At 29.8% G+C, this 27,923-nt stretch overlaps 1 protein-coding gene across 2 annotated transcripts in view; it reads left to right on the top strand.

Moving 5' to 3' along the window:
* LOC115881412 (probable multidrug resistance-associated protein lethal(2)03659) overlaps positions 1-27,923 on the top strand; it is a 53,103-nt gene that overhangs the window by 11,481 nt on the left and 13,699 nt on the right. For both annotated transcript variants that reach the window (XM_030898883.1, XM_030898874.1), the window contains 6 exons: positions 2,159-2,384; positions 5,202-5,358; positions 7,918-8,083; positions 10,742-10,906; positions 16,751-17,117; positions 25,579-26,095. In XM_030898883.1, coding sequence (XP_030754743.1) covers positions 2,159-2,384; positions 5,202-5,358; positions 7,918-8,083; positions 10,742-10,906; positions 16,751-17,117; positions 25,579-26,095 — 1,598 coding nt within the window. The remainder of the gene's footprint in view (positions 1-2,158; positions 2,385-5,201; positions 5,359-7,917; positions 8,084-10,741; positions 10,907-16,750; positions 17,118-25,578; positions 26,096-27,923) is intronic.

Below are 27,923 nucleotides of genomic sequence, written 5' to 3'. Positions count from 1 at the left end.
AGCATATGTGACAACCTCGCCGTGCGACTAAATGGTTATCGTTACGCCACGAGCCACGACTATCGAATGCTTTTGATAAATGAAATTTAGTATTCGTTTGATTTTTGTGTGCGTCAGTGCATTATTAGTTCTTCCAAATTTTTATAACTTCGCCTTGTAAATACTATGCTATTTTTGCGTTTATTAAAATATTTAAAATACTAAAATAGTAGTTTTTTTAATTCACGAAGTGGTCAAAATTTTTCGAAAATTTGTGTCATTTTCTGTAGTCCGATCTTTCAATTATTTAATTTTATATGGTATATGGTCTATTTTTTAATGGGAAATTTTGAGAAGTAGCAATTTTTAAGAGAGATGAGATGAACTTACAATTAGTTTTAAAAATACATATTTGTATTTTAGATGTTTTAATAATATCAATTAGTTGAACTTAATAATCATATTTAAGTAATGTGGTTAAGTAAATGGTTATCGAACTCAAATTTTGGGGTGAGAAAATTAAATTGAAAGTTTTACACGTGCCAATTTAAAAAAAAGTTAACAATGTTTGTATTTTGTTTATGCTAATTCTCTTACATGTAGTTTTTTGCGAAGAAATATTTTATTTATTTTTTAAAGTAAATGCCAGTAAAAGTAAATATTATTTTTAAATAGTAATATAAAGTAATAAAAAGTAATATAAATAATTTTGATTTCTAATTTTTTATTTATATTTTCCTTCCATTACACTGCATGCTAAGAAAATTAATAAATGTTTATATTTCATGATTTTAAAATTTGTTGTTAATATAACAAATTAGTTCTGAAATTATTATTATTTAATAAACCAACGTTGCCACATTTAGAGACTATATTATTTTTAAATAGGATCTAATATAAATACTTTTGACTTCTATTTGTTGTTTATATTTTGCTACTACTTAAAAAAAATGTTTATAATATTAAATGATTTTAAAATTTGTTGTTAATAGGTATAACAAATTATTACTGTTATTATTATTTATTAAACCAGTCTTTGCTTAAAAACATTAAAAATCATTTTCCTACATCCAAAATAAAAAGTATTATTGCAGTGTAACAACAGAATATTAATAAAGAAATGCAAAACATATAGACATACTATCCCTAACTAACTAATGCTAAAGAATAATATTCTTTGCTTATTCCAACTAATACGAATATATGGCCAAACCAAACAGCGCCCTTCATAATGTATTTTCTGTGTAAATACTAGCACCTCAATAAAAAAAAATAATGTGTCCTTATCTTTATTTGACTCCGCAAAAAATCAAAGATGCCGGCTTCTTTCATAGCATTGCCAACGACCACTGTCGGGTTTCTAGGAAAGAAACCTACGTCGCCGGACGACAACTAAAATCCAGTTTATATTTTATTCAACTCGATTCTGACGAATAAATGAATTTGATAAATGAATGAATTTTATAAATGAATGGTTTTTGCTGCCGAATTACTAGAATACAATATTTCAAGGCAGATGACGCATCTATCCGATAATTTTTATTCGAATAGTTTTCGACGAATATTTTCTTACTAGCTATCGAATTATTCGAATGAATTGCAACTATCGAATGTTTCGATAGTATTCATTCGATAGTTCCCACTACTACCTACTATAAAAAATATCTATTTTTTATTGTTTTTTCACATATTATACACTATTGTGAACTTAAAATATTCCTTTATTAAATTTGATTGACAAAAAGTGAGAGATACACATTTATTGACTGGTATGATTTTTTCCGTATTCTATTAAAATTATTTTTATATACTATAATACTTTTAAAAACTCGGAAAAAGACATTTTAAAACTTCGAAATATATCTGCTGAGTGAAAAAAGATCCACAATTTGAACTTTTATCGGGTAATTATGAACGCTGCTAAATAGAGTTAGGCCTCCAGTTGGTGACGTCACGAGATTTTTACGTCACAGCTGTCCGGCCTTGTTATTACGGTGGTTACGATCTATTACGTTTACCGAGATACCAATGCTCGTACATCGAATTTTGCTCACTCTGTATAGTATATAAACAGAAAAAAAGATGAGAATAATATCAAACAGTTTATTTAAGTAACATTTGATGGCCATTAAATAATACCAATACGTCTAATACTAATATATTTCTTTTTTGTATGAAGAAAATCTTAAAACTATCCCCCAACCAAATCAGCGGTACCAATATGGGAAACGTGGTAACTATACTTACTAAAGATGTGAGGGCGCTATTGGGTAGCATGTGGCCATTAAGCGATTTATTTATCGGAAGTTTTCAAATTATAGTTTCATGTATTTTTCTGTATGTGAGAATGGGAAACGTATCATTAATAGGTGTAGCTGTTTTATTAGTTACCATTACAATTCAAGGTAAGTTAATCGTTAATTACGTGAGAAAAGATTCCTCACGTAAAAATAAGATTTATTTTTCATATCAACATAGGTTTGAATCTGCTTTGTTTTTTATCTAGAGGGTGTTACAGTCTTAATAATCTTTCGATTTATTATAATTTTCTTCCAAGTACTTTTAGTGATTTGAATGAAATTTTGGGGGTAAAAGTTACTATAAGTGCAACATATTTCAATGCTAAAAAAGTGTCGATAAATTCATCAGAGACGTGCATATGTGTTATCACTGGAATATTTAAAATAACATGTGCGCCATTGACTTTTTTCTTTTCATATCAGAATTGTGTAGGATGCCAATTAAAAGTAATTCTCTCGATATTTTGTCGAATTCGGCCTCCTTGATGAGATAAACGCAATTTTATTGACAATTAATAAAATTAAAATAAAAATAAAATTAATAAATTATATATTTTACCTAATTTATTATTAAATATTATTAATATTAGTTATTATTACTATTAGTCCAACCTAGAGCAATTTCAAGTAAAAAAATAATGGTATTTAAGTTAATTACAAAAAACCTAATTTTAAAATGTTTTAATCACAATGTCATGATCCGTTTGTGTCTGGGAAGGAGTCATAGTTTCATAGTTGTCGATTTTCTAAAGAAATCAGTACATGTATATTATTTCGTATATTTCTCATTTTATTGATTTTATGGAAAGCACTGTTCATTAAAATGTTGTATCCTATGTTAGAGGGCTTGTTTCTCTCTACAATTTCCTGTCTCACAATGTACCCTTTGTGTCCGGGAAGGGTTCATAGTTTCATAGTTGTCGATTTTCGAAAGAAATCAGTACATGTATATTATTTCGTATATTTTTCATTTTATTGGTTTTATGGAAAGCACTGTTCATTAAAATGTTGTATCCTATATTATAGGACTTGTTTCTCTCTACAATTTCCTGTCTCACAACGTACCGTTTGTGTCGGGGAAGGGATCATAGTTTCATAGTTGTCGATTTTCGAAAGAAATAAGTACATTTATATGATTTCGTATATTTTTCATTTTATTGATTTTATGGAAAGCACTGTTCATTAAAATGTTGTATCCTATGTTATAGGGCTAGTTTCTCTCTACAAGTTTCTGTCTCAGAATGTATCGTTTGTGTCGGGGAAGGGATCATAGTTTCATAGTTGTCGATTTTCGAAAGAAATCAGTACATGTATATTATTTCGTATATTTTTCATTTTATTGGTTTTATGGAAAGCACTGTTCTTTAAAATGTTATATTCTATGTTATAGGGCTGGTTTCTCTCTACAATTTCCTGTCTCACATTGTACCGTTTGTGTCAGGGAAGGGATCATAGTTTCATAGTTGTCGATTTTCGAAAGATATCATGTATATTATTTCGTATATTTTTCATTTTATTGATTTTATGGAAAGCATTGTTCATTAAAATGTTGTATACTATGTTATAGGGCTTGTTTCTCTCTACAATTTCCTATCTCACAATGTACCGTTTGTGTCGGGGAAAGGATCATAGTTTCATAGTTGTCGATTTTCGAAAGAAATCAGTACATGTATATTATTTCGTATATTTTTCATTTTATTGATTTTATGGATAGCACTGTTCATTAAAATGTTGTATCCTATGTTATAGGGCTTGTTTCTCTCTACAATTTCCTATCTCACAATGTACCGTTTGTGTCGGGGAAGGGATCTTAGTTTCATAGTTGTCGATTTTCGAAAGAAATCTGTACATATATATTATTTCGTATATTTTTCATTTTATTGGTTTTATGGAAAGCACTGTTCATTAAAATGTTGTATCCTATATTATAGGACTTGTTTCTCTCTACAGTTTCCTGTCTCACAATGTACCGTTTGTGTCGGGGAAGGGATCATAGTTTCATAGTTGTCGATTTTCGAAAGAAATAAGTACATTTATATTATTGCGTATATTTTTCATTTTATTGATTTTATGGAAAGCACTGTTCATTGAAATGTTGTATCCTATGTTACAGGGCTGGTTTCTCTCTACAATTTCCTGTCTCAGAATGTACCGTTTGTGTCGGGGAAGGGATCATAGTTTCATAGTTGTCGATTTTCGAAAGAAATCAGTACATGTATATTATTTCGTATATTTTTCATTTTATTGATTTTATGGAAAGCACTGTTCTTTAAAATGTTGTATCCTATGTTATAGGGCTGGTTTCTCTCTACAATTTCCTGTCTCACATTGTACCGTTTGTGTCAGGGAAGGGATCATAGTTTCGATTGTTGATCAAAGTTGTCGATTTTCGAAAGAAATCAGTACGTGTACAGGGACATCATTTTAAGTGTCTCACTCGATTTATAATTTTCCTGTTTCGTATTTTAAGATAGTAGAAATATTTTCTAATATAACTTTTCTCTACATCAACATTTTTTAAAACGTCAATCTTGACATTTTCTTTAACATCCTGTAACTCTAAAACTATGGATTTCCACACCCATGTTTATAAGAACTTTTTTTTCGTTTTTTCTATGAGAAATCAAAATTTATTTAAAACTCTCGCATGTTAATGATATTAAATTTTTTTAAAGGTTGCTATTATTAGGCAAATTAATACAATTGCGTTTATCTCATCAAGGAAGCGGAAATCGACAAAATATCAAGAGACAACTTTTAATCGGCATTAAACTGTTTACACTATTTCAAGAAAAACGATTTGCATTCACATTAAACTGGTTGAAAAATAATTACTGATATGTCGACAATAATAATTATAGAAAAATAGAATAGAATTCAATTATAGAGAATAACATTTAATTACAAAACAATTGCTTTTAGTTTTAGTTGCTAAAGCTGTGATGAAAATGCGTTTAAAAGTAGGCAAGATGGCGGATAAACGGTTGGAACTAACAAGAGAAGCGTTGTCTTCTTTAAAGGTGATCAAAATGTATACTTGGGAAAACTTTTTCCACAACAGAATATGCACGGCAAGACTGTAAGTATTTAAGAGCTTAGATCTTTAGAAGTCTTCCAAAACGTGGCTAAAACCCTTTATTTCAATTTTTATTTAAGTGTTTACTAGAAAGTTGAAATTTTACAAAGTTGACATATACAGGATGTCCCAGAAATAAGTGCAAATATTTTAACTGGTAGTATAGTTCAACCCCAGAAACACGCCTATGAGGTTTTTTGCGAAAAAAAAATGTTGAAAATTTAAAATTTTTCTTGACATTTTCCGGGAAATTTGAAAAAACTTTTTAGTGCCACTTGTTTATTCACCTGATTTCTCTACGGTGTATATAAACCTTGCAGTGTTGCAACCTCCTATGTTATCCACATTCTACATAGTTCTACATTTATAAATTCATAGATAAATTTCTACTCAAAAAATTAGGAATGTTAAATTTAATCTTTTATCAATGCTCATTATTAATAATTATAGAAAAAAAAACATTAATTATTTTAGTATTTACCCTTTCAATGAAAACTTAACAAAAATCACCGAAAATTAACTAAAACATTACGTTTATGACGTTTACAAAAATCTTTGTTATGCTGCAAAATAACTTTATTTTGGAATAAATTTAATAAAATGATTCATCATATTATTCACAATCAGGTCACAAAAAAGAAATTCTTAAAATGTTTATCGTAATTTAGAATTTAATATATCGAAAACAGCCCAACGAATAATCGATTCATTTTTGTTTTGTTTGTTTTCTTTCATGTTTCTCTGTTTTATTTGAACCACTGATTTATAAAACACCTTGAAAAGCGCACATTACTTTGAATACCTTTCTGAATGATTAAATGTTGAGAATTATTGTCTCTTACCGCCACTTTACGAACTACATTCAATCTAAGAAAATACATGTTTCACTCGACAATTTTAAATACGTATTTTGTTTTTTCGCTATTTTTTCGATATATTTCGACAATTCCATCTACAGCCCAACCGTCGGCCAAAAGTGCCGCGTGTCAACTCTTTGAGCTTTGAGTCGCCGCGCCGTCGTGGCGGGCTTGCGTCATACGACGATATTAAGTAACGTTGCCGTAGTTACAACACTTTCAAATTCAAGACATTAGAAGCAATTAAATTCGTATTAAATTTTAAAAATAAAACAGAGAAACATGAAAGGAAACAAACAAAACAAAAATGAATTGATTATTCGTCGGGCTGTTTTCGATATATTGAATTCTGAATTACAATAAACATTTTAGAAATTTCTCTTTTGTGACCTTATTAATAATCGATACATTTGTGTTTTGTTTGTTTCCTTTCATGTTTTTCTGTTTTATTTTGAATATTTAATAAGAATTTGATTGCTTCGAGTGTCTTGAATTTGAAATTGTTGAAACTACGGCAACGTTGCTTAACATCGTCGTATGACGCAAGTCCGCCACGACGGCGCGGCGCGGCGCGGCGCCTCGAAGCTCAAAGAGTTGACAGGCGGCACTCTTGGCCGACGGTTGGGCTGTCGATGGAATTGTCGAAATACATCGAAAAAATAGCGAATAAACAAAATACGTATTTAAAATTGTTGAGTGAAACATGTATTTTCTTAGATCGAATGTAGTTCGTAAAGTGGCGGTAAGAGACAATAATTCTCAACATTTATTCATTCAGAAAGGTATTCAAAGTAATGTGCGCTTTTCAAGGTGTTTTGTAAATCAGTGGTTCAAATTGTGATGAAGCCTATATGAAAATAATGTGTTAAAAATAGGGACTGTTATTTTAGCAGTTATTATAATAGCATGTACAAGTAAACATGTCGCAACACAGTGAAGTGTATTTTAGTTAAGCGTGTATCGAAAAAGAGAATTGTCACAGTTACATCGATAACTTTTAAACATTTAACTTTTAATTTATTTTATGTAATAATATCACAATCTTAAAAATATAATGCATTTTTGCAAACTCCTCAGGTGTTGTGATTTTATGACTTACTTTTAAACATATACTTTCTTGTTCATAGGGCAACACAGTGCGTCGAATTACCTGAAATCCGGGCTTGATCCAGGTAATTGGATGAAGTTGGCGATATCTGCCGGCGCGCGGCGGTTCTCAAAATGTTGCGATTATTTTTTTAAATTTTCAAAGTTAAATAACTCGGTTATTTTCAATTTATTTTAAAAATGGTAAAGAAAAAATATGGTTCTATTGACAAGATCTACCACCCCTTAAAATATTTGCACTCATTTCTGGGACACCCTGTATATAATACATATAATAGTCTGGTCTGGTGCAATGTTGAAGAGTAACCAATTCTATAGTGTCGGTTACATTTTACTACCACTAGAAAAAAATATATTTTTAAAGAATAGTTTTAATGTCTCAAAAATCTTGAAAATCAGAAAATCCAGATAATAATATGGCAATCATGTACACTGAAATTGTGTAGATTTCTGTTAACAGCCTGACCTTAAAAATAAAAAAAAATAATAAATCGAAAAAAAAATGTGGGACAATATTTTTACATTACAAAAAATGATTTTAAATGTAATGAATACTATATCGCAAAATTATAAATTGATATATTAAAAATTATCTTAGGTCGGAAATGGGTGCAACGTTGAAAGCATGGTACTATTTGATGATTGTATTAAATATTGGTTCTTTAGTTTCTAAAATGTCATTTCCAATTCTGATAATGTGTTACATCCGATTTGGTTATACGATAAATACGGAATTTCTATTTTATATTATGGGTTTATATAAGGTAAGTAGGTATAAAGACTAAGTGATTCTAAGAACTAAGATTAAAACAATATGCTTATTATACAGGGTGTTTCAAAAAAAAGTGCCATCTCTCGTGGGGAGATTTCTCACGTAAAAATAAGATTTATTTTTCATATCAACATAGGTCCGATTCTGCTTTGTTACGTAGCTACAGGGTGTTAAAGTCTTAATATTTTTTTCCATTTATTATAATTTTCCTGGAAGTCCTTTTAGCGTTTCCAATGAAATTTTGAGGGTAAAAGTTACTATAAATGCGACATATTTTAATGCTAAAAGTGTCGACATATTCACCATTGACTTTTTTTCTCTTGTTAGCAAAATAGCGTAAGCAGTTTAATGCCGATTAAAAGTTGTGTCTTGATTTTTTGTCGATTTCGGACTCCTTCATGAGACAATCGTCATTTTATTAATTTGCCTTGATTCAAGTCAAATAGCAACTTTTAATATCATTAACTTGCGAAAATAAGTACTTTAAATAAGTACTCATTGATTCCTCATCAAAAAATATGAAAAAAAGTTCTTCTTATAAACATAGGTATGGAAATGCATAGTTTTAGAGTTACAGGATGTTAAAAGTTTCTAAAATTAGTTTTTTTGTAATTATCTTAAATAACATTATTTTTTTATTTGAAATTGCTGTAGGTTGGACCTACACCCTGTGCAATAATTTCGTGTGTAAATTTTCCTAAAATATAATTTTACGGTAAGAACCATGTCTCGTGAGCATTTTGTTTTTTGGATCACGTCAATACATGCTTTTTTTTCTATAGGAGATAGACGAAAACTAATATCGGTGTCTGGAGCTCAATTTTCATGAAAAATATGATGGTGAAAACCGCACATCAATATCTGTTACCGTTTCGGAGTTACGGGGTGTTTTTCAAAAATGTGCATTATTAACAAATCGCTGTAACTTTTTTGCTATGAAAAATTTTGTATTTCTATGAAAACATTTCTAAAGCACCTTTTTACGTAGAATTTAATGGTTTAAGTATAATTTTTTTAAAATTAATAATTTAAGGGTTATCAACAGAAAAATTTGATTTTTTATTTGGGACACTCTCTATATTTTTAATTAACTGAAAAGAATTTAAAATTACCTTTCCAAAAATATGACACACCTGATATTTTGTTATAATCCCCTTCGAAATACAGAATTTTTAAAAGTTCGCCACTTTTAACTAGTAGGCTTTGGATCCCTTATTGATGATATGCCCTCTTAATGGAACTGGAAAACATATTTTTCCAGCAAGACGACGCACCGCCCCTGAACGCTGAAGTTATCAGCAAATTTTTGCAGCCAATTTCAAGAATAATTGGATAGCTAACCAAGATCCCAGCCGTTGGCCGTCGAGGACGCCTGACTTAGTGCCCATGGATCTAATCCTATGGATATATTTGCGGAAGAATAAAGGTTTCTTATTCTTCCTTATAATCTAGACAAGAATTAAAAATACTTAATAAGTTAATGAATTCCGCGAGAAATGTTCAAAAACTGCCCCGTCTGTCCATAACAGAAGACGGTCGATATGTCGAACACCTGTAGCAACATCTCATGTCTTGGTTTGCTATATTTATTTTTATTGGTATTAGATATAGTTTAAAAGTGTTGATGTTGGTTAAATATATTTTAAATTGCACAATTTAAAATTCTGCATCTCTCATAGCAAATATTATTTTCCTTTTAATTGATGCTCACAGCTAGAATTTTTTTGCATTGCAGCCGGTGCCGTTCATGCCTACTAATTTAAAGCGGGCGAATTTTTATATACTCTATATCTCGAAGAGGAATCGAGCAAAATATCAAGAGTGTTATATTTTTGGAAAGGTAATTTTAAATTCTTTTCAATACATTAAAATATACAGGGTGTCCCATATAAAAAATAAAATTTTCTGTTGATAATTTTTAAATTCTTAATTTAAAAAAAAACTATACTTAAACCATTATTCTACGTAAAAAGGTGCTTTGGAAATGTTTTCATAAAAATACAAAATTTTCCATGGCAAAAAAGTTAGAGCGATTTGTTAAAAATGCATATTTTTGAAAAACACCCCGTAACTCCGAAACGATAACAGATATCGATATGCGGTTTTCACCATCATGTTTTTGACAAAAATTGAGCTCCAGACACCGATATTAGTTTTTGTCTATCTCCTATAGAAAAGGTAATTTCCATTTAAAAGCGTCGAATTTGACCCACCCTGTACAATCTACAGTCACATTACTAGATTATTAAGTCTTTAACATCCTGTAGCTACGAAACAAAGCAAAATCAGACTTATGTTGATATGACAAATAAATCTTATTTTTACGTGAAGAATCTCCCCACGAGAGATGGCACATGTTTTTTGAAACACCCTGTATAATAAATTAAAAAAAAAAACATTTTTGATTATTAGGAATTTTTATATATTTTCATTTTTCATTTATATTTTAATAATATGAAATTACTTGCTAAATCCATATTTTAGATAGGCTTGGTCTAAAATTCTGAATTTTTGCATCAATACAGACATGCTCTTTTCATCCATATATTTTTTATTGCTATTTTACGCAAAGGCCATAGCCTAAACAATTTTCCTGAGACACTTTAAAAACTACTCTGATCTAAATTTTCTACTTACTTTATTATTGTAGGATATCGGCCATATCGTTGGAGGAATCATACCAAATTGTTCATGTTCAAGTGCTGAGTTTTTTGCGTCAGTTAAAAGAATAGAAAACCTTCTTAATGCCGATGAGCTTGATAAAGGACAGCAGAATCAAACAGAAACACCATATCTAACAAAATTTAAAAATAAGGTTAAGTATTATAATATTAAGTTTATACCTATACCTAATACCAAAGGAGTCTTAAATAAGTACCTACAATTAAATAAATTAATTACATTTTCAGGGCTTGTAGATCTCGATAAAAGAATCATATTTTCTCTTTACCGTTATTCAAATAAGTCCTCTCTCTTAAATTTTGAGAACCACTGGATCTTTTCTGTTTTTTTTTCTTGCAAATTTAATCCACTCCCTATGTTGCCATATTATCAAGATATTATGTTTTTTAACTGATTTTTTTTAAATCCCAATTTTCAATTTTCTTTCGCGAAAAAAACTTCATAGACGCGTTTCTGAAGTTGAAATATACTACCTGTAAAAATATTTGCACTTATTTAAAACTCACCCTGTATAGACAATATATGCCTATCTAGACTAATATACATATAAAATCCTTAAGTGACTGACATACTGATTAATCACGATCCTGCACAAACCACTCAACGTAAGAAGCTCAATTTTGGCATACAGGTTGAGTCTAGGGTGTAGAGGTTCGATAAGAAGGGATTTTTCGAAATCCCAGTTCCAAGAGGGTGAAACCACAGTTTAAAGAATATAAATATATCAGTTGACCCACTCTTCGCCCGTATCAAAATTCCTCCCGCCGCTCCCCGCCTGTTTTGTAGACTTGGGTCAGTCTACATCCGTTGCTCGACGTGTACACAGCGTTCTAAGTTTATTTTAGTTTTGTTTTCGGTCCGACGCATAGGGTGAACCAAAAATAGTGTTTTAGTTGTTTTGTTCGAATTGCGAATAAAATGTCTACTAAAAATATATGTGCAGTGGATGATTGTGAAAGTAGAATGACAGACAATATATCGTTCTTTAGGTGCCCAAAAGATAAAGGAAGGTATGTGTTTATATAGCATAGGATATTAAGTATATAGTAATTAAAGTATTAAACATATTAAGTATATTATAATTATGGAGACCTATGAATAAATTGTTTTAAAAATATACATATAAGTTAAGAAAACAATTTACTCGAAATATTCACAAAATATTTACTTTTAACAATTCGTTTATTATTTTAGTAGATATTTTAGAGTAGTAGTAGATACTTTACTATTATGTTTTAGATTTTGCAGTACTTACCGGTTTGCAAAGTGCATATTAAATTATTTTTTAAGATATTTGCATTTTTTTAAATAGCATGTTTTACTTTTTAGATGTAGGTATGTATTTAACTTTAACTACCTACCTGGAAAGTCCAAATTTTATCGTCAGGTAATAAAAATACGTGCATACAACTTGTTCTGTTATTGACAAGTTTTTTAGAGTTTTTATTAAATTTTATGTAACAGTAAATATAACAATTGACGAGCACATGGGAAAAACGATGAGTATCCAGAAATGATAAATGTTCAGGAAACCGTTTTTTTTTAATTCAAATTAAGCATGGACTTTTATATCCGAGTTTATATCGTTTTTCCCATTTTTAAATGCCTGTTTCTATGTGGCCGTTATCGATATTCCCGTTTATTTAGGTACCAAAAGGTGCAGCCCCCCACCCTTTTTGGTACTTTCATTATTTTTCCCGTGTGCTCTTCAATTAGTAGTAAATACTGTAATAAATTGTGTTTGCGTATTTCTTAAGTTGTAGCATGTTTTGCTTTTTAGCTGTTTGCATTTAACTTGAATTATCTACCTTTTTATCAAAAGGTATGCTATAATTTAAGAAATATGCAAATTATTATTATATAACTGGTATGTATTCTGGTATGTATTCCAACTGGTATGTATTCTTTAAACTGTGGTGGAAACCACCCCTCAAATTATATATAATTTGAGGGGTGGTATATTTTTTATTTTTTATTTAATTTTTAATTTTTTTTATTTAAAAAACGGTCAAGTTTCCGAAAAAACGCTTAAACTATATATACGTATATTTTATTTTGTTTTTTTATAAATTTATACAGGGTGTTTCATAAAATATGTCCATTGAGTAATCACGATTCTGCTTAAACTGCTTGACGTTTAAAGCTGATTTTTGGCAAATGGATTGACTGTGGGGTGTAGAGGTTCGATAAGGAGGGGTTTCTCGAATCTCAAATTCCAAGAGGGTGAAAACGCCCCTCAAATATTAAAATATTTTTTATTTAAAAAACGGTCAAGTTTCCGAAAAAACGCTTAAACTAAATATACGTATATTTTATTTTGTTTTTTTATAAATTTATACAGGGTGTTTCATAAAATATGACCATTGAGTAATCACGATTCTGCTTAAACTGCTTGACGTTTAAAGCTGATTTTTGGCAAATGGATTGACTGTGGGGTGTAGAGGTTCGATAAGGAGGGGTTTCTCGAATCTCAAATTCCAAGAGGGTGAAAACGCCCCTCAAATATTACAATATTTTTTATTTAAAAAACGGTCAAGTTTCCGAAAAAACGCTTAAACTATATATACGTATATTTTATTTTGTTTTTTTATAAATTTATACAGGGTGTTTCATAAAATATGACCATTGAGTAATCGCGATTCTGCTTAAACTGCTTGACGTTTAAAGCTGATTTTTGGCAAATGGATTGACTGTGGGGTGTAGAGGTTCGATAAGGAGGGGTTTCTCGAATCTCAAATTCCAAGAGGGTGAAAACGCCCCTCAAATATTACAATATTTTTTATTTAAAAAAGGGTCAAGTTTCCGAAAAAACGCTTAAACTATATATACGTATATTTTATTTTGTTTTTTTATAAATTTATACAGGGTGTTTCATAAAATATGACCATTGAGTAATCACGATTCTGCTTAAACTGCTTGACGTTTAAAGCTGATTTTTGGCAAATGGATTGACTGTGGGGTGTAGAGGTTCGATAAGTAGGGGTTTCTCGAATCTCAAATTCCAAGAGGGTGAAAACGCCCCTCAAATATTACAATATTTGTTATTTAAAAAAAAGTTAGTCTTTCGGGAAAACGCTTGGACAAGCATAATTTATTTGGTTTTTTTACATATTTTTGAAATTTTTTGAAAATCATACAGGGTGTTCCAAAAAGTTGGGTAATTTCTTAACCACGATTCTGCTTAAACTGCTTGATGTAAAAAGCTTATTTTTGGCAAACGGATTTTTCGAAAGTCAAATTCCAACGAGATGAAACTACCCCTCAAATATTACCAAGTTATATAATAATATCGCCATATTGTTTTTTCTCATGCTGACATAAATGTGAGAAAATTTTATCCAGTTTGTATGTTAATGGAAATTCTTGCTCTGCTTTATCATCACCATTACAAATGATTAATTCGACGCGAACGAAGTCGCTGGTACACGCTAGTAATGATATAAAAGTATTTGGTGGAACACTGAGGTTTTTATTTTAAAACAATAAAACGAAGTTTTGGCGTTTTTAAACAAATTCAAACGTTGCAAATAATACAAAAATATTTAAAACTAACACCTTCTGGGTTATGAATTATACAGGGAGGTCCAAACTTTATTGTGGAAACTTTGGCAGCATATCCTGCAGACAAAAATAAGTAAAAAAGTTCGTATAAATGTATGTCCTAAAATACTTAGTTTTGGAGATACAGGGTGTAGAATTTTCATTTTTATTTCGATTTTTCCAAATAATTTATGAAGTAACGTCAATATTTGGATGAAAATTGGTGAGTAATTTAGGACATACACCTATACGAACTTTTTTACTTATTTTTATCTGCAGAATATGCTGCCGAAGTTTCCCGAATTCCCGTGGCCCGAATTCCCGAATTCGGTCCACCCTGTATATCGAGAAACTATGGTTACAATCGTTGAATTTGACACTTTATGTCAGTTTAATAACAATATATTTTCCTACTTGTATTTAGATTGAATTTCGGATTGGAATGCTCGGCCTGGCTCGACTTGCCGCTAAAACTTATGACAATTGTTAGAATCGTGGTTAAGAAATTATCCAACTTTTTGAAACACCCTGTATGATTTTTTTAAAAATTTCAAAATATGTAAAAAAACAAAATAAATTATGCTTGTCCAAGCGTTTTCCCGAACGACTAACCGTTTTCTAAATAACAAATATTGTAATATTTGATGGGAGTTTTCACCCTCTTGGAATTTGAGATTCGAGAAACCCCTCCTTATCGAACCTCTACACCCCACAGTCAATCCGTTAGCCAAAAATCAGCTTTAAACTTCAAGCAGTTTAAGCAGAATCGTGATTACTCAATGGTCATATTTTATGAAACACCCTGTATAAATTTTTAAAAAATTTAAAATATGTAAAACAACAAAATAAAATATACGTGTTTAAGAGTTTTTCCGAAAAACTCACCGGTTTTTAAATAAAAAATATTTTAATATTTGAGGGATAGTTTCACCCCTTAAGAATTCGAGTTTCGAAAAATCCCTTCTTATCGAACCTCTACACCCTAAAGTCAATCTGTTTTCCAAAAATCAGCTTTTTACGTCAAGCGCTTTAAGCAGGATCGTGATTAATCAATGCCCAGATTTTTCGAAACACCCTGTATACATTTTTAAAAAATCTTAAAATATGTAAAAAAACAAAATAAAATATACGTGTTTAAGCGTTTTTTCGGAAACTTGAACGTTTTTTAAATAAAAAATGTTGTAATATTTGAGGGGTGATTTCACCCTCTTGGAGCTGGAATTTCGAAAAATCCCTTCTCATCGAACCTCTAAACCCTAGAATCAACCTGTATGCCAAAATTGAGCTTCTTACGTTGAGTGGTTTGAGCAGGATCGTGATTAATCAGTATGTCAGTCACTTAAGGATTTTATATATTAGTATAGATTTCAAAATTTTAACTGCATTCATTAAAAAAAATACCGAAAAGTGTTTAAAGCATCCATTTTCAAAGTAATTATTGCTATCTTGTGAGTTTAATTTAAATTTTATTTAGTTTAACCCGTGATAATTGTGAAAAAGTGGCATTAAAAACTTAAAAAGCTCTGTGAATAACTGTGAACTGCAAAAACCATCGTGGATCGTGGCATAACGTCGGTTTCCAATGTTTTATACGGTATTTAATACAGGTCCTTGCATAAAATAAGTTTCTTCTTTGCAACACATTGTATTTTATTTAAAAAATTAAAAGAAAATAATAATAAATTTGAATAAATGACTTTGGCGACATAATTCCGGAAAAAGCCGAACCGCTCCGAAATTATCAAAAGCTTTGTGGAGAGCGACCGTTGTAAGAATAGCGCCAAATAGTATTTACATTGTCCTTAAGGGCACTTTCCAATCTAAACTTGTTTCTTTTATCTATGTTCGTACTTTTGTGACTTACTTAGGCGTAAAAGCGCATTACTTTTATGCCTAGGCGTTAAAATTATTTTTTTATATCCGTCATTCACGTCGCACACAAAAACATTTTTAATTATTACATTTAATACATATAAATTTCTTTATGAAAAAATAATAATTATAACTTAATCTCACATTCAATCCATTAATAATAACAATAAAGAGCAAAAATCAATAAAAATATAAAATCAATATGTCTGCAATCCACAACAGTTACAAATATACACGACTGTTGTTTAATCTTTAGAAACAAAAAAAAAATATCGGCTTGCGTATAACAGTTTGTGAGAGATCGTTGTTGATAGTATGTTATTTCCTCGGTACTGTTTTAGAACAGCTGTTATGAGCTTGGTAGAATCTCGGAGCGCGGTTATCCCGACATTACATCGCAGACGCTTGATGAAAATTGTTATTTTTTTTAAATAACAGCGGTTGTGAACTGTTATTGATAAATAACAGACTGTTAAATAGCAACCCGTCTCTAGACCGTTTAAACCGAAACATAGCATCCACTTAATTTAATGCCTGTACCAAAATGTATTTTTTCTTCTTTCAGAGTATACCAACTCAGATTGAACTAAAAAATGTATCTGCCAAAATAGGAAAAGAAAAGATATTGAAAGATGTTACATTAAATATAACCGAACCTGGACTGTATATTGTAATAGGACCTCTTGGTTCGGGAAAATCTACGCTGTTAAAAGTTCTTTTACAAGACATTACGGAAATATATGGTTCCATTGATGTAAAAGGAAGAATTTCTTTCGCCTCGCAGGAACCATGGCTGTTTCCAGCTACGATAAAGAGGAACATTATTTTTGGAGAGGATTTTGACAGGACAAAGTACAACGAGGTTATTGAAGTTTGTTGTTTGAAACATGATTTTCAAACTCTGGTTGATATGGACAACACAGTTGTAACTGGTATGAATCGATTTGATAAAGTTTAGTTTACATCAGTAATAGTTTCAAAATAATATTTCGGTCGGATTTCTTGGTATCTGTTTAGGTTTAAATATTTCATATAACAAGGACTAACAGGGTGTCCCAGGCTGAGCGTGCTTTAGATGTTTCTACTACAATATCTAGATCGGATATTTTTTGCGCGTCATTGTTTTACAACCAGATCTGTCGATTAAAAATATTTTCAATCTGGCGGCACTTTCGGAAATACCGGAAGTTGACGGCAACTTTCTTATTTTAAACGGGCATCCCTATTTTTTATTACATACTTAAATTCTCTGTAAAATTTTATGAATTTTGATATTAAACACTCTATATCTAACATTAACCGTTTTTGAGAAAAAAAAATATATTTAAAATTTTTGGACGAAAAAAACTGCCTGTCAAAAATATGTGTATGTAACGTCAAATTTAGTGATTACCACAGCCACTGTACCATAATGAAAAGACATTGTGGTTATCTATTTCAAAAATTAAATTGTTCGAATTAGCGATGGGAACTATCGAATGAATTAGACTATCGAATGGTTAATGAATGAATGATTTCAACTATCGAATGGTTTTATTCGAATAAAATCATTCATTCATTTGTATACTAAAGCATATGTGACAATCTCGCCGTGCGACTAAATGGTTATCGTTGAGTCACGACTATCGAATGCTTTTGATAAATGAAATTTAGTATTCGTTTGATTTTTGTATGCGTCAGTGCATTATCAGTTCTTCCAAATTTTTATAACTTCGCCGTATAAATACTGTGCTATTTTTGCGTTTATTAAAATAGTTAAAATACTAAAATAGTAGTTATTTTTTAATTTTATTTATTGACGATTGTGTGCATGTGCAGGTGGTCAAAATTTTTCCGAAAATTTGTGTGGTTTTCCGTAGTACGATCTTTCAATTATTTAATTTTATATGGTATATGGTCTATTTTTTAATGGGAAATTTTGAGAAGTAGCAATTTTTAAGAGAGATGAGATGAACTTACAATTAATTTAAAAAATACATATTTGTATTTTAGATGTTTTAATAATATGAATTAGTTGAACTTAATAATCATATTTAAGTAATGTGGTTGTATAATCATATTTAAGTAAATGGTTATCGAACTCAAACTATGGGGTGAGAAAATTAAAATGAAAGTTTTACACGTGCCAATTTAAAAAAAAAAGTTAACAATGTTTATATTTTGTTTATGCTAATTCTTTTACATGTAGTTTTTTGCGAAGAAAAAATATTTCATTTATTTTTTAAAGTAAATGCCAGTAAAAGTAAATATAATTTTTAAATAGTAATATAAAGCACCTAATATAAATAATTTTGATTTCTAATTTTTTATTTATATTTTCCTTACATTACACTGCATGCTTAGAAAATTAATAAATGTTTATATTTCATGATTTTAAAATTTGTTGTTAATATAACAAATTAGTTCTGTAATTATTATTATTTAATAAACCACCGTTGCCAAAAAATTTAGAGACTATATTATTTTTAAATAGGATCTAATATAAATAATTTTGACATCTAATTTGTTGTTTATATTTTGCTACTACTTAAAAGAAAATATTTATATTAAATGATTTTAAATTTTGTTGTTAATAGGTATAACAAATTATTATTGTTATTATTATTTATTAAACCAGTCTTTGCTAAAAAACATTAAAAATAATTTTCCTACATCCAAAATAACAAGTATTATTGCAGTGTAACAACAGAATATTAATAAAAAATGCAGAATATATAAACATACTATCCCTAATGCTAACTAAAGCCAAACAATAATATTCTTTGCTAATATCAACTAATACCAAAATATGGCAACAGCGCCCTTCATAATGTATTTTCTGTGTAAATACTAGCACCTCAATAAAAAAAATAATGTGTCCTTATCTATATCTGACTCCGCAAAAAATCAAAGATGCCGGCTTCTTTCATAGCATCGCCACCGACCGCTGTCGGGTTTCTCGGAAAGAAACCTACGTCGCCGGGCGACAACTAAAATTCAGTTAATATTTTATTATAATCGATCCTGACGAATGAATGAATTTCATAAAGGAATGAATTTTATAAATGAATGGTTTTTGCTGCCGAATTACTAGAATACAATATTTCAAGGCAGATGACGGATCTATTCGATAATTTTTATTCGAATAGTTTTCAACGAATGTTTTCTTACTAACTATCGAATTATTCGAATGGATTGCAACTATTGAATGTTTCGATTGTATTCATTCGATAGTTCCCACTACTAGTTCGAATGTCATATAATAATGACCGCAGCTGTCATGAAATTGGGCGATTAAAAAATTATCATAAATAATTTTTTTCAAATGGAAACCCACTTTTTTCATTTCACTAGTGAAAAGGCTTTTCAATTCGTTACTTTTTTACTATACATGTTCCTATACTTAAAATAAATCGTTTTTAAGTTATTTAAGATTTAGTTTTAAAGAGTATATTTTTCTTGATTTCAACGAATTTCCTATGACTTTAACCGTCAAGTGATGTAAAACAATAGATCTGACCATGTCATATTGTGACACTTTGTTCAAAAAGCAGTATGTTATCGATCATCATTTCCAAGCCAACTTTGCGCTGTTTATTTTTCGATCATACGGTATATTATTAATAATTAATAATATCAACTATTAGATATCACTAAAGAGGGAAAATATGAGATATATTTTTATAAATTTACTTTTTAAACTCTTAAGGCAGCAGTATTTATAATATAACAAATTCAAATAATTCGTGTTCTGACAGATGGAAATAAATTATTGTCTGACTGTTTGCCACTTAATGTCAAATGACGCTAGATAAAATAAAGAAATATATACGTTTTCAAACTAAATGTTAAATAACTTAAAAACGATTTATTTTAGGTATAGGAACATGTATAGTTAAAAAGTAACGAATTGAAAAACCTTTTCAATAGTGAAATAAAAAAGTGGGTTCCCATTTCGAAAAAAAAATGATTTATAATAATTCTTTAATCGCTCAATTCCATGACAGCTACCGCCATTATTATATGACGTATAAACAATTTAATTTTTGAAATAGATAGCTACATGTCTTCTCTTTATGTCACAGTAGCTGTAGTAATCACTAATTTTGACTTTTAGGCTATACAAACTTTTTTGACAGGTAGATTTTTTCGTCCAAAAACTTTATTTTTTTTTTCTCAAAAACGGTTATTGTTAGATATAAGTGTTTAATAAATAAAGTGTTTATAGAGTGTTTAACATCAATATTCATAGAATTTTACAAAGAATTTAAGTACTATGTAATAAAAATGTCAACTTCCGGTATTTATGGAAGTGCCGCCATATTAAAAATATTTTTAATCGATAAATCTCGTTGTAAAATAATGACGTGCAAAAAATCTCCAATCTGGATATTGTGGTTCTCTAGAAACTTCTAATGCACGCTCAGCCTGGAACACCCTGTATATCAGAAATGAAAATCCTTAAAAATCGTACCAAAGTTACGCTGCTTTACGGTACACATATACAGGGTTGTTCACCACATACGACACGGAGTATTGTAGCTAAACGATTAGATTTTTACAAATTGTAAGTTTTGGGTTCGTTGAAGGACTATTAGAGCTACAATTTAAAAATATTTTTACAAGATACAGAGTGTTCCAAATAAATAAAAAATATCAAAGTTGTATTTTTTTAAATGGAACACCCTGTATAGTATTACATTTATAGTTTCTATGATTAAAATAAAGGTAAATTTGATTAAGGTTTATCACACTTAAACCTTACCGTATTTGAAATATTTTCAATTTTGTGAAATTGCAGTAAAAATTTTAAGGCTTCATTTCTCTAAGGGCATGAAAGTTTTTAACACTGAATATTTACTGAAGTTTATTTATTGATCAGTTATTGTGTTGCAATAATAAAAATAATATTATCTCATACAGAGTGTCTAAAAATTTATTTTATATAATTTCTAGCTTTAAACAGCAATGACTTGTTTAATTTAAATGGTACACCCTGTATATTTTAGGAGAATCAGATGCACAATTTAATTGTCTATCAAATTATATTATACCATTCTTTACCTATCTAGCAAACATGTACAGGTGCTAAAAACGATAATATTAGTAGCCCATTTGTATACAAAAAGATAACTATTTAAATCTTTATAAAAGAATAAACCAATAATGTGGCAAATTTAGCCACCAACCCCGGATCTAAGGGGGGGGGGGCAAAACGGGGCACCTGCTCCGGGCGCCAATGTCAGGGGGCGTGAAAATCATAATATAATATAACACGGTTGAAAATAAAAAAAATGCTCCACAAAGCGCTAGTATGCACCTTGCGTTCTTCTATCAAGTATTCATTTTATTCTTTGAATAAGAAGACTAAGGAAGGAGCATAATGCTATCCATGTATTCATGCATGGTGGGCGGAAAAAGGACTCTAGGGTGGGGATCCTTGACAGTTCTGTTTGACGATTCATTTGACACATTTGAATTTGATTTGAAATTTTATGGAGTTGTCAGTCTTTATGGAGCTTATTTTATGTTATTTATTATTTATTCTACTACTGATAGTTGTATAAAGGTAGTAAATCTAGATGGAAATTGTGACAGAACTTAAATTAACAGTGACACTATCGCGATTTATCGAAAAAGACTCTAAAATAGTTGGTTGTGTAGCGTGTGGTAGATCTCAAAAATCGAGTGAAATAATGGAACAACTTTTCGCTAGTAAGTGACTATATAATATACATACGTATAGTAAACCGATCATTTATGAAATTCACTTAAATTAACTAATTATATATTTTTTCTTGCATTTTTGCTTTTATTTACTACTTGTCAAAGATTAGATGTCAAAGAATTTAGATACGTCAATTTGCCTTACCTGCTTCAGTAGCGTATCGGATGTTTATGGTTATAAATAATTATTATAATTTATCTATTTTTATTAGAATTTTATATTTTTATAACAATTTTAATAACTACCAACATTTATTCACAACGTAAAATAAAAAAAAATTATTGAGTCTACCCCACGTCTACCCTACATCATAGTTTTACATTTTTTAAATAAAATTAGTTCGGCACTGATAAACCGGAAATTAAGTCGGCCATATTTGATGCCCATCGCGGTGGACCTAAGATATCCTTGCAACAGCTTGCGGTAGTCAGTTGTATCCATAAAGAAAGCCAAATATTTAGCTTATAAAACAATACACTTTTGATTTCTAACCACGATTTCTCTTGACGGATGCTATAAGCAATGGCCAAAATTAAATTTCCCGCAAAATTTGAAGTATAATTAGTGGAAAACTTAATAGTTTCTTTACTTTTTCTACTTATTGAAAATGGCTATCACTAATTTAGACGTTCTGAATGCTTACATTGAAATTAAAAGAACAAACTTCTACGCTAATTGAAACCACTAATTTATTCCACTAATTCGGAGGTTCTGAATGAAGCTTAAGGGCTAATTCTGTCCCGTTTACGAAAAATGCCTACCTATATCTAGATATTTGTAAGTTTTTTAAATTAATTTATTGCAAACGCTGGAGAGGGGGCGCTACAATCAATTTTTTGCCCCGGTTCAAAAAAATTCTAGATCCGGTGCTGTTTGCCACCATTATTTCCGCCCAAATATTAATTAATTACATACTTAATTGTGATAGTTAATAAATCGTTCTAAATAAATGTGGATTTGAATCAGAAATCAATATAATAATAAGTTATGAAAATGAACGTCTCTGTTGTTATAAATAATTATTCGTCAAAAAATTAAAAATTAAGTAACATTTTTAAGGTGTTAATTTTTACCACACGGTCTAATACACATACAAAATTATGTTTTTAGTATTTGGAGCAATTATTATTAATCAACGGAACAATATTAGTATCTGTACTCTTTAAAAATTTGTTACATCTTTAAAAATAATCGGAAATGTCAATATTCCAATTTAGTCCAATTTAGACCAATGAGGTCCAAATTATAAGAAAATGCATTTTCTACGAAAACTTGAAGAGATCGGTAAAAATGGTATGATACAATTTGATAGACAATTAAATTGTGCATCTGATTCTCATAAAATATACAGGGTGTTTCATTTAATTTAAACAAGTTATTGCCGTTTAAAGCTGGTAATTATCTAAAATAAATTTTTAGAAACTCTGTATAAGCTGGTAAAATTTTTATCATTGCAACATAAAAGTTAGTAAATAGAAATACTTCAGTGCAATATTTGGTTTTGAAAACTTAAATACGCCTAGAGAAATGAAGCATTAAAATTATTACTGTATTGTGACAAAAACCTAAATATTACAAAAACGGTAAGATTAAAATGCGGTAAACTTTAACCAAATTCACCTTTATTTTAATCGTAGAAACTAAAAATGTAATAATATACAGGGTGTTCCATTTAAAAAAATATAACTTTGATATTTTTTATTTATTTGGGACGCTCTGTATCTTGTAAAAATATTTTTAAATTGTAGCTCTAATTAGCGATGGGAACTATCGAATGAATTAGACTATCGAATGGTTACTGAATGAATGATTTCAACTATCAAATGGTTTTATTCGAATAAAATCATTCATTCATTTGTATACTAAAGCATATGTGACAACCTCGCCGTGCAACTAAATGGTTATCGTTGAGCTCCGACTATCGAATGCTTTTGATAAATGAAATTTAGTATTCGTATTCGTTTGACTTTTGTGTGCGTCAGTGCATTATTAGTTCTTCCAAATTTTTATTACTTCACCTTATAAATACTGTGCTATTTTTGCGTTTATTAAAATATTTAAAATACTAAAATAGTAGTTTTTTTAAATTGACGATTGTGTGCGTGTGCAGGTGTCAAAATTTTTCCGATAATTTGTGTGATTTTCCATAGCCCGATCTTTCAATTATTTTATTTTATTTGGTATATATATATATATATATAGTCTATTTTTTAATGGGAAATTTTGAGAAGTAGCAATTTTTAAGAGAGATGAGATGAACTTAGAATTAATTTTAAAAATACATATTTGTATTTTAGATGTTTTAATAATATGAATTAGTTGAACTTAATAATCATATATATTTAAGTAATGTGGTTAAGTAAATGTGGTTATCGAACTCAAACTATGGGGTGTGAAAATTAAATTGAAAGTTTTACACGTGCCAATTTAAAAAAAAGTTAACGATGTTTGTATTTTGTTTATGCTAATTCTCTTACATGTAGTTTTTTGCAAAGAAATATTTCATTTATTTTTTAAAGTAAATGCCAGTAAAAGTAAATATTATTTTTAAATAGTAATATAAAGTACCTAATATAAATAATTTTGATTTCTAATTGTTTATTTATATTTTCCTTCCATTACACTGCATGCTTAGAAAATTAATAAATGTTTATATTTCATGATTTTAAAGTTTGTTGTTAATATAACAAATTAGTTCTGTAATTATTATTATTTAATAAACCAACGTTGCCCACAAACAATTTAAAGACTATATTATTTTTAAATAGGATCTAATATAAATCATTTTGACATCTAATTTGTTGTTTATATTTTGCTACTACGTAAAAAAAATGGTTATTTTAAATTATTTTAAATTTTGTTGTTAATAGGTATAACAAATTATTACTGTTATTATTATTTTTATTAAACCAGTCTTGACTTAAAAACATTAAAAATCATTTTCCTACATCCAAAATAACAAATATTATTGCAGTGTAACAACAGAATATTAATAAAAAAATGCAAAATATATAGACATACTATCCCTAACTAACTAAAGCCAAACAATAATATTCTTTGCTAATATCAACTAATACCAATACATGGCAACAGCGCCCTTCGTAATGTATTTTCTATGTAAATACTAGCACCTCAATAAAAAAATAATGTGTCCTTATCTTTATATGACTCCGCAAAAAATCAAAGATGCCGGCTTCTTTCATAGCATTGCCACCGACCGCCTGTCGGGTTTCTCGGAAAGAAACCTACGTCGCCGGGCGACAACTAAAATCCAGTTAATATTTTATTATAACGGATCCTGACGAATAAATGAATTTCATAAATGAATGAATTTTATAAATGAATGAATTTTATAAATGAATGGTTTTTGCTGTGACGCATCTATTAGATAATTTTTATTCGAATAGTTTTCAACGAATGTTTTTTTACTAGCTATCGAATTATTCGAATGAATTGCAACTATCGAATGTTTCGATAGTATTCATTCGATAGTTCCCACTACTAGCTCTAATAGTCCTTCAACAAACCCAAAACTTACAATTTGTAAAAATCTAATCGTTTAGCTACAATGCTCCGTGTCGTATGTGGTGAACAACCCTGTAGATTGCCATTGTAATGCAACAAAATACACCTTGATTTATTACTAAATATTATTGAAAAGAAATAAATTATTTCTTATTCCATAGATGGTGGTTTGAACCTCAGTAGAGGCCAGCAAGCAAGAATAAATCTAGCAAGAGCAATTTACAGAGATAGCGACATCTACCTGCTCGACGACCCTTTAGCGGGCCTAGACGTTCGAGTACAGGAAGCCATTATCAGCAATTGTCTGAAAAACTTTCTTAAGAACAAGATCGTTATCTTCGTGACCAACAACCTCGATCACTTAAAATATGCAAAGGAAATAATTATCATTGATAGGGGTGAAGTTAAAATCAAATCAGCAACTGATGAAGTACCGGTGGAGATTATTACTAAAACTAACTTTTTGGAAGAAAACCGCGTTCACAATAACGATGTTTCTCTCCATGAAATTTCTAGAAATATCTATCACGAGGAGAAACAGATGGGGCATGTGGATTTTACGCATTATGTGAAGTATATCAAGTTTGGTGGTGGAGTAGTAATGTTTACTTTTATTTTTGGAATTTTTGTCAGCGCCCAGTTCACAGAGAGCTACTCCGAGAAACTTCTTTCTAAATGGTAAATATTTTGTAAATTTATTGACAAATTTTTTAAACAAAGTGTTTTCTAAGTAAGTTAAAATCTTTGAATAAAAAGATTAAGAGTCCATTTCACTAGTACGAAAAAGTAGCAAAATAAGCGTTCGGCATTTAACGTTTTATGTAAAACTTGCTAGGTATTTTTACGCAAATGAAGAAGGAAATTAAAAATAAAGGATTATACTATATCCGTATTGTAGCACATGTTTAGACAACTTCTTTATTTTTAAGATTTTGATGATCAAACATCAACAAAATATTCTTTACGTTTGGACTAAATTTTCTCGAAAATAAAGACATAATTTAAAATTCCGTTCCAATACGTAAATAGATTGAAGTTTTGTGATTACAGTGATATATAATTTATATGGTTTTGTAACAAATTGCTCGCTATTTTAGGGCAAATGCTGAAGCTCTGCAAACCTTAATCAAGCCGTAATCCAAGCACGTGTCCGGGAAGGGTTCATAGTTTCATAGTTGTCGATTTTCGAAAGAAATCAGTACATGTATATTATTCCGTATATTTTTCATTTTATTGATTTTATGGAAAGCACTGTTCATTAAAATGTTGTATCCTATGTTATAGGGCTTGTTTCTCTCTACAATTTCCTGTCTCATAATGTACCGTTTGTGTCCGGGAAGGGTTCATAGTTTCATAGTTGTCGATTTTCGAAAGAAATCAGTACATGTATATTATTCCGTATATTTTTCATTTTATTGATTTTATGGAAAGCACTGTTCATTAAAATGTTGTATCCTATGTTATAGGGCTTGTTTCTCTCTACAATTTCCTGTTTCACAATGTACCGTTTATGTCCGGGAAGGGTTCATAGTTTCATAGTTGTCGATTTTCGAAAGAAATCAGTACATGTATATTATTCCGTATATTTTTCATTTTATTGATTTTATGGAAAGCACTGTTCATTAAAATGTTGTATCCTATGTGATAGGGCTTGTTTCTCTCTACAATTTCCTGTCTCATAATGTACCGTTTGTGTCCGGGAAGGGTTCATAGTTTCATAGTTGTCGATTTTCGAAAGAAATCAGTACATGTATATTATTTCGTATATTTTTAATTTTATTGATTTTATGGAAAGCACTGTTCATTAAAATGTTGTATCCTATGTAATAGGGCTTGTTTCTCTCTACAATTTCCTGTCTCATAATGTACCGTTTGTGTCCGGGAAGCGTATTCGCATTGTCTCCTATGGTACGACGCAGCCTTAGAAAAATGTATGCCGAATCACGGAAGACAATGTACCACGATTTGCGAATAATAGGCTCGACATTCTCTCCTGCATTAGGACGCCGCATTGTATACTGAGGCGGCTAAATACAGTAGATTATTTTCTCCGAAAATGCTAATCATGAAAATGTTTCAAAGCATATTATATTCTTCCTGCATTGAAGAAGCCGAAACACAATACGATGTAATATTAAGGGAGAATGCATCCAAAAAATATCCCCAGCTTGGGTTTATTTTTGAGTCACCTTGTATCAATTTGGGAGAGAAGAACAGAATGGTGTTTATGCCTCAGAAAAGACGTCCTTACACAATAAATTAAGTTATAACACAAACAATTATGTTGTGCATGCGTTTAATGCGTTGCAAAGCGTTTAATGCATGTGCTCTTGTAGACTTCATTGTTAGTGTTTTCGAAACCTGTACATAAAATGGACCCAAACACTTACAGAATTTTTTCAGACGAAAGTGATCGACTCAGTGATAATTACACTGAAAATATTGAACAAAGTAGAAACATACCAATGAATATCGAAGAAGAAAAATCAGTTAAAATTCAAAGAAT

The sequence above is a fragment of the Sitophilus oryzae genome, unplaced genomic scaffold, assembly GCF_002938485.1.
Source record: "Sitophilus oryzae breed Bouriz unplaced genomic scaffold, Soryzae_2.0 scaffold_1110_pilon_pilon, whole genome shotgun sequence".
In the NCBI taxonomy this organism is placed as follows: Eukaryota; Metazoa; Arthropoda; class Insecta; order Coleoptera; family Curculionidae; genus Sitophilus; species Sitophilus oryzae.
Note: the sequence above shows the minus strand (reverse complement) of the source record. Positions and strands in the feature narration are given on the sequence as shown.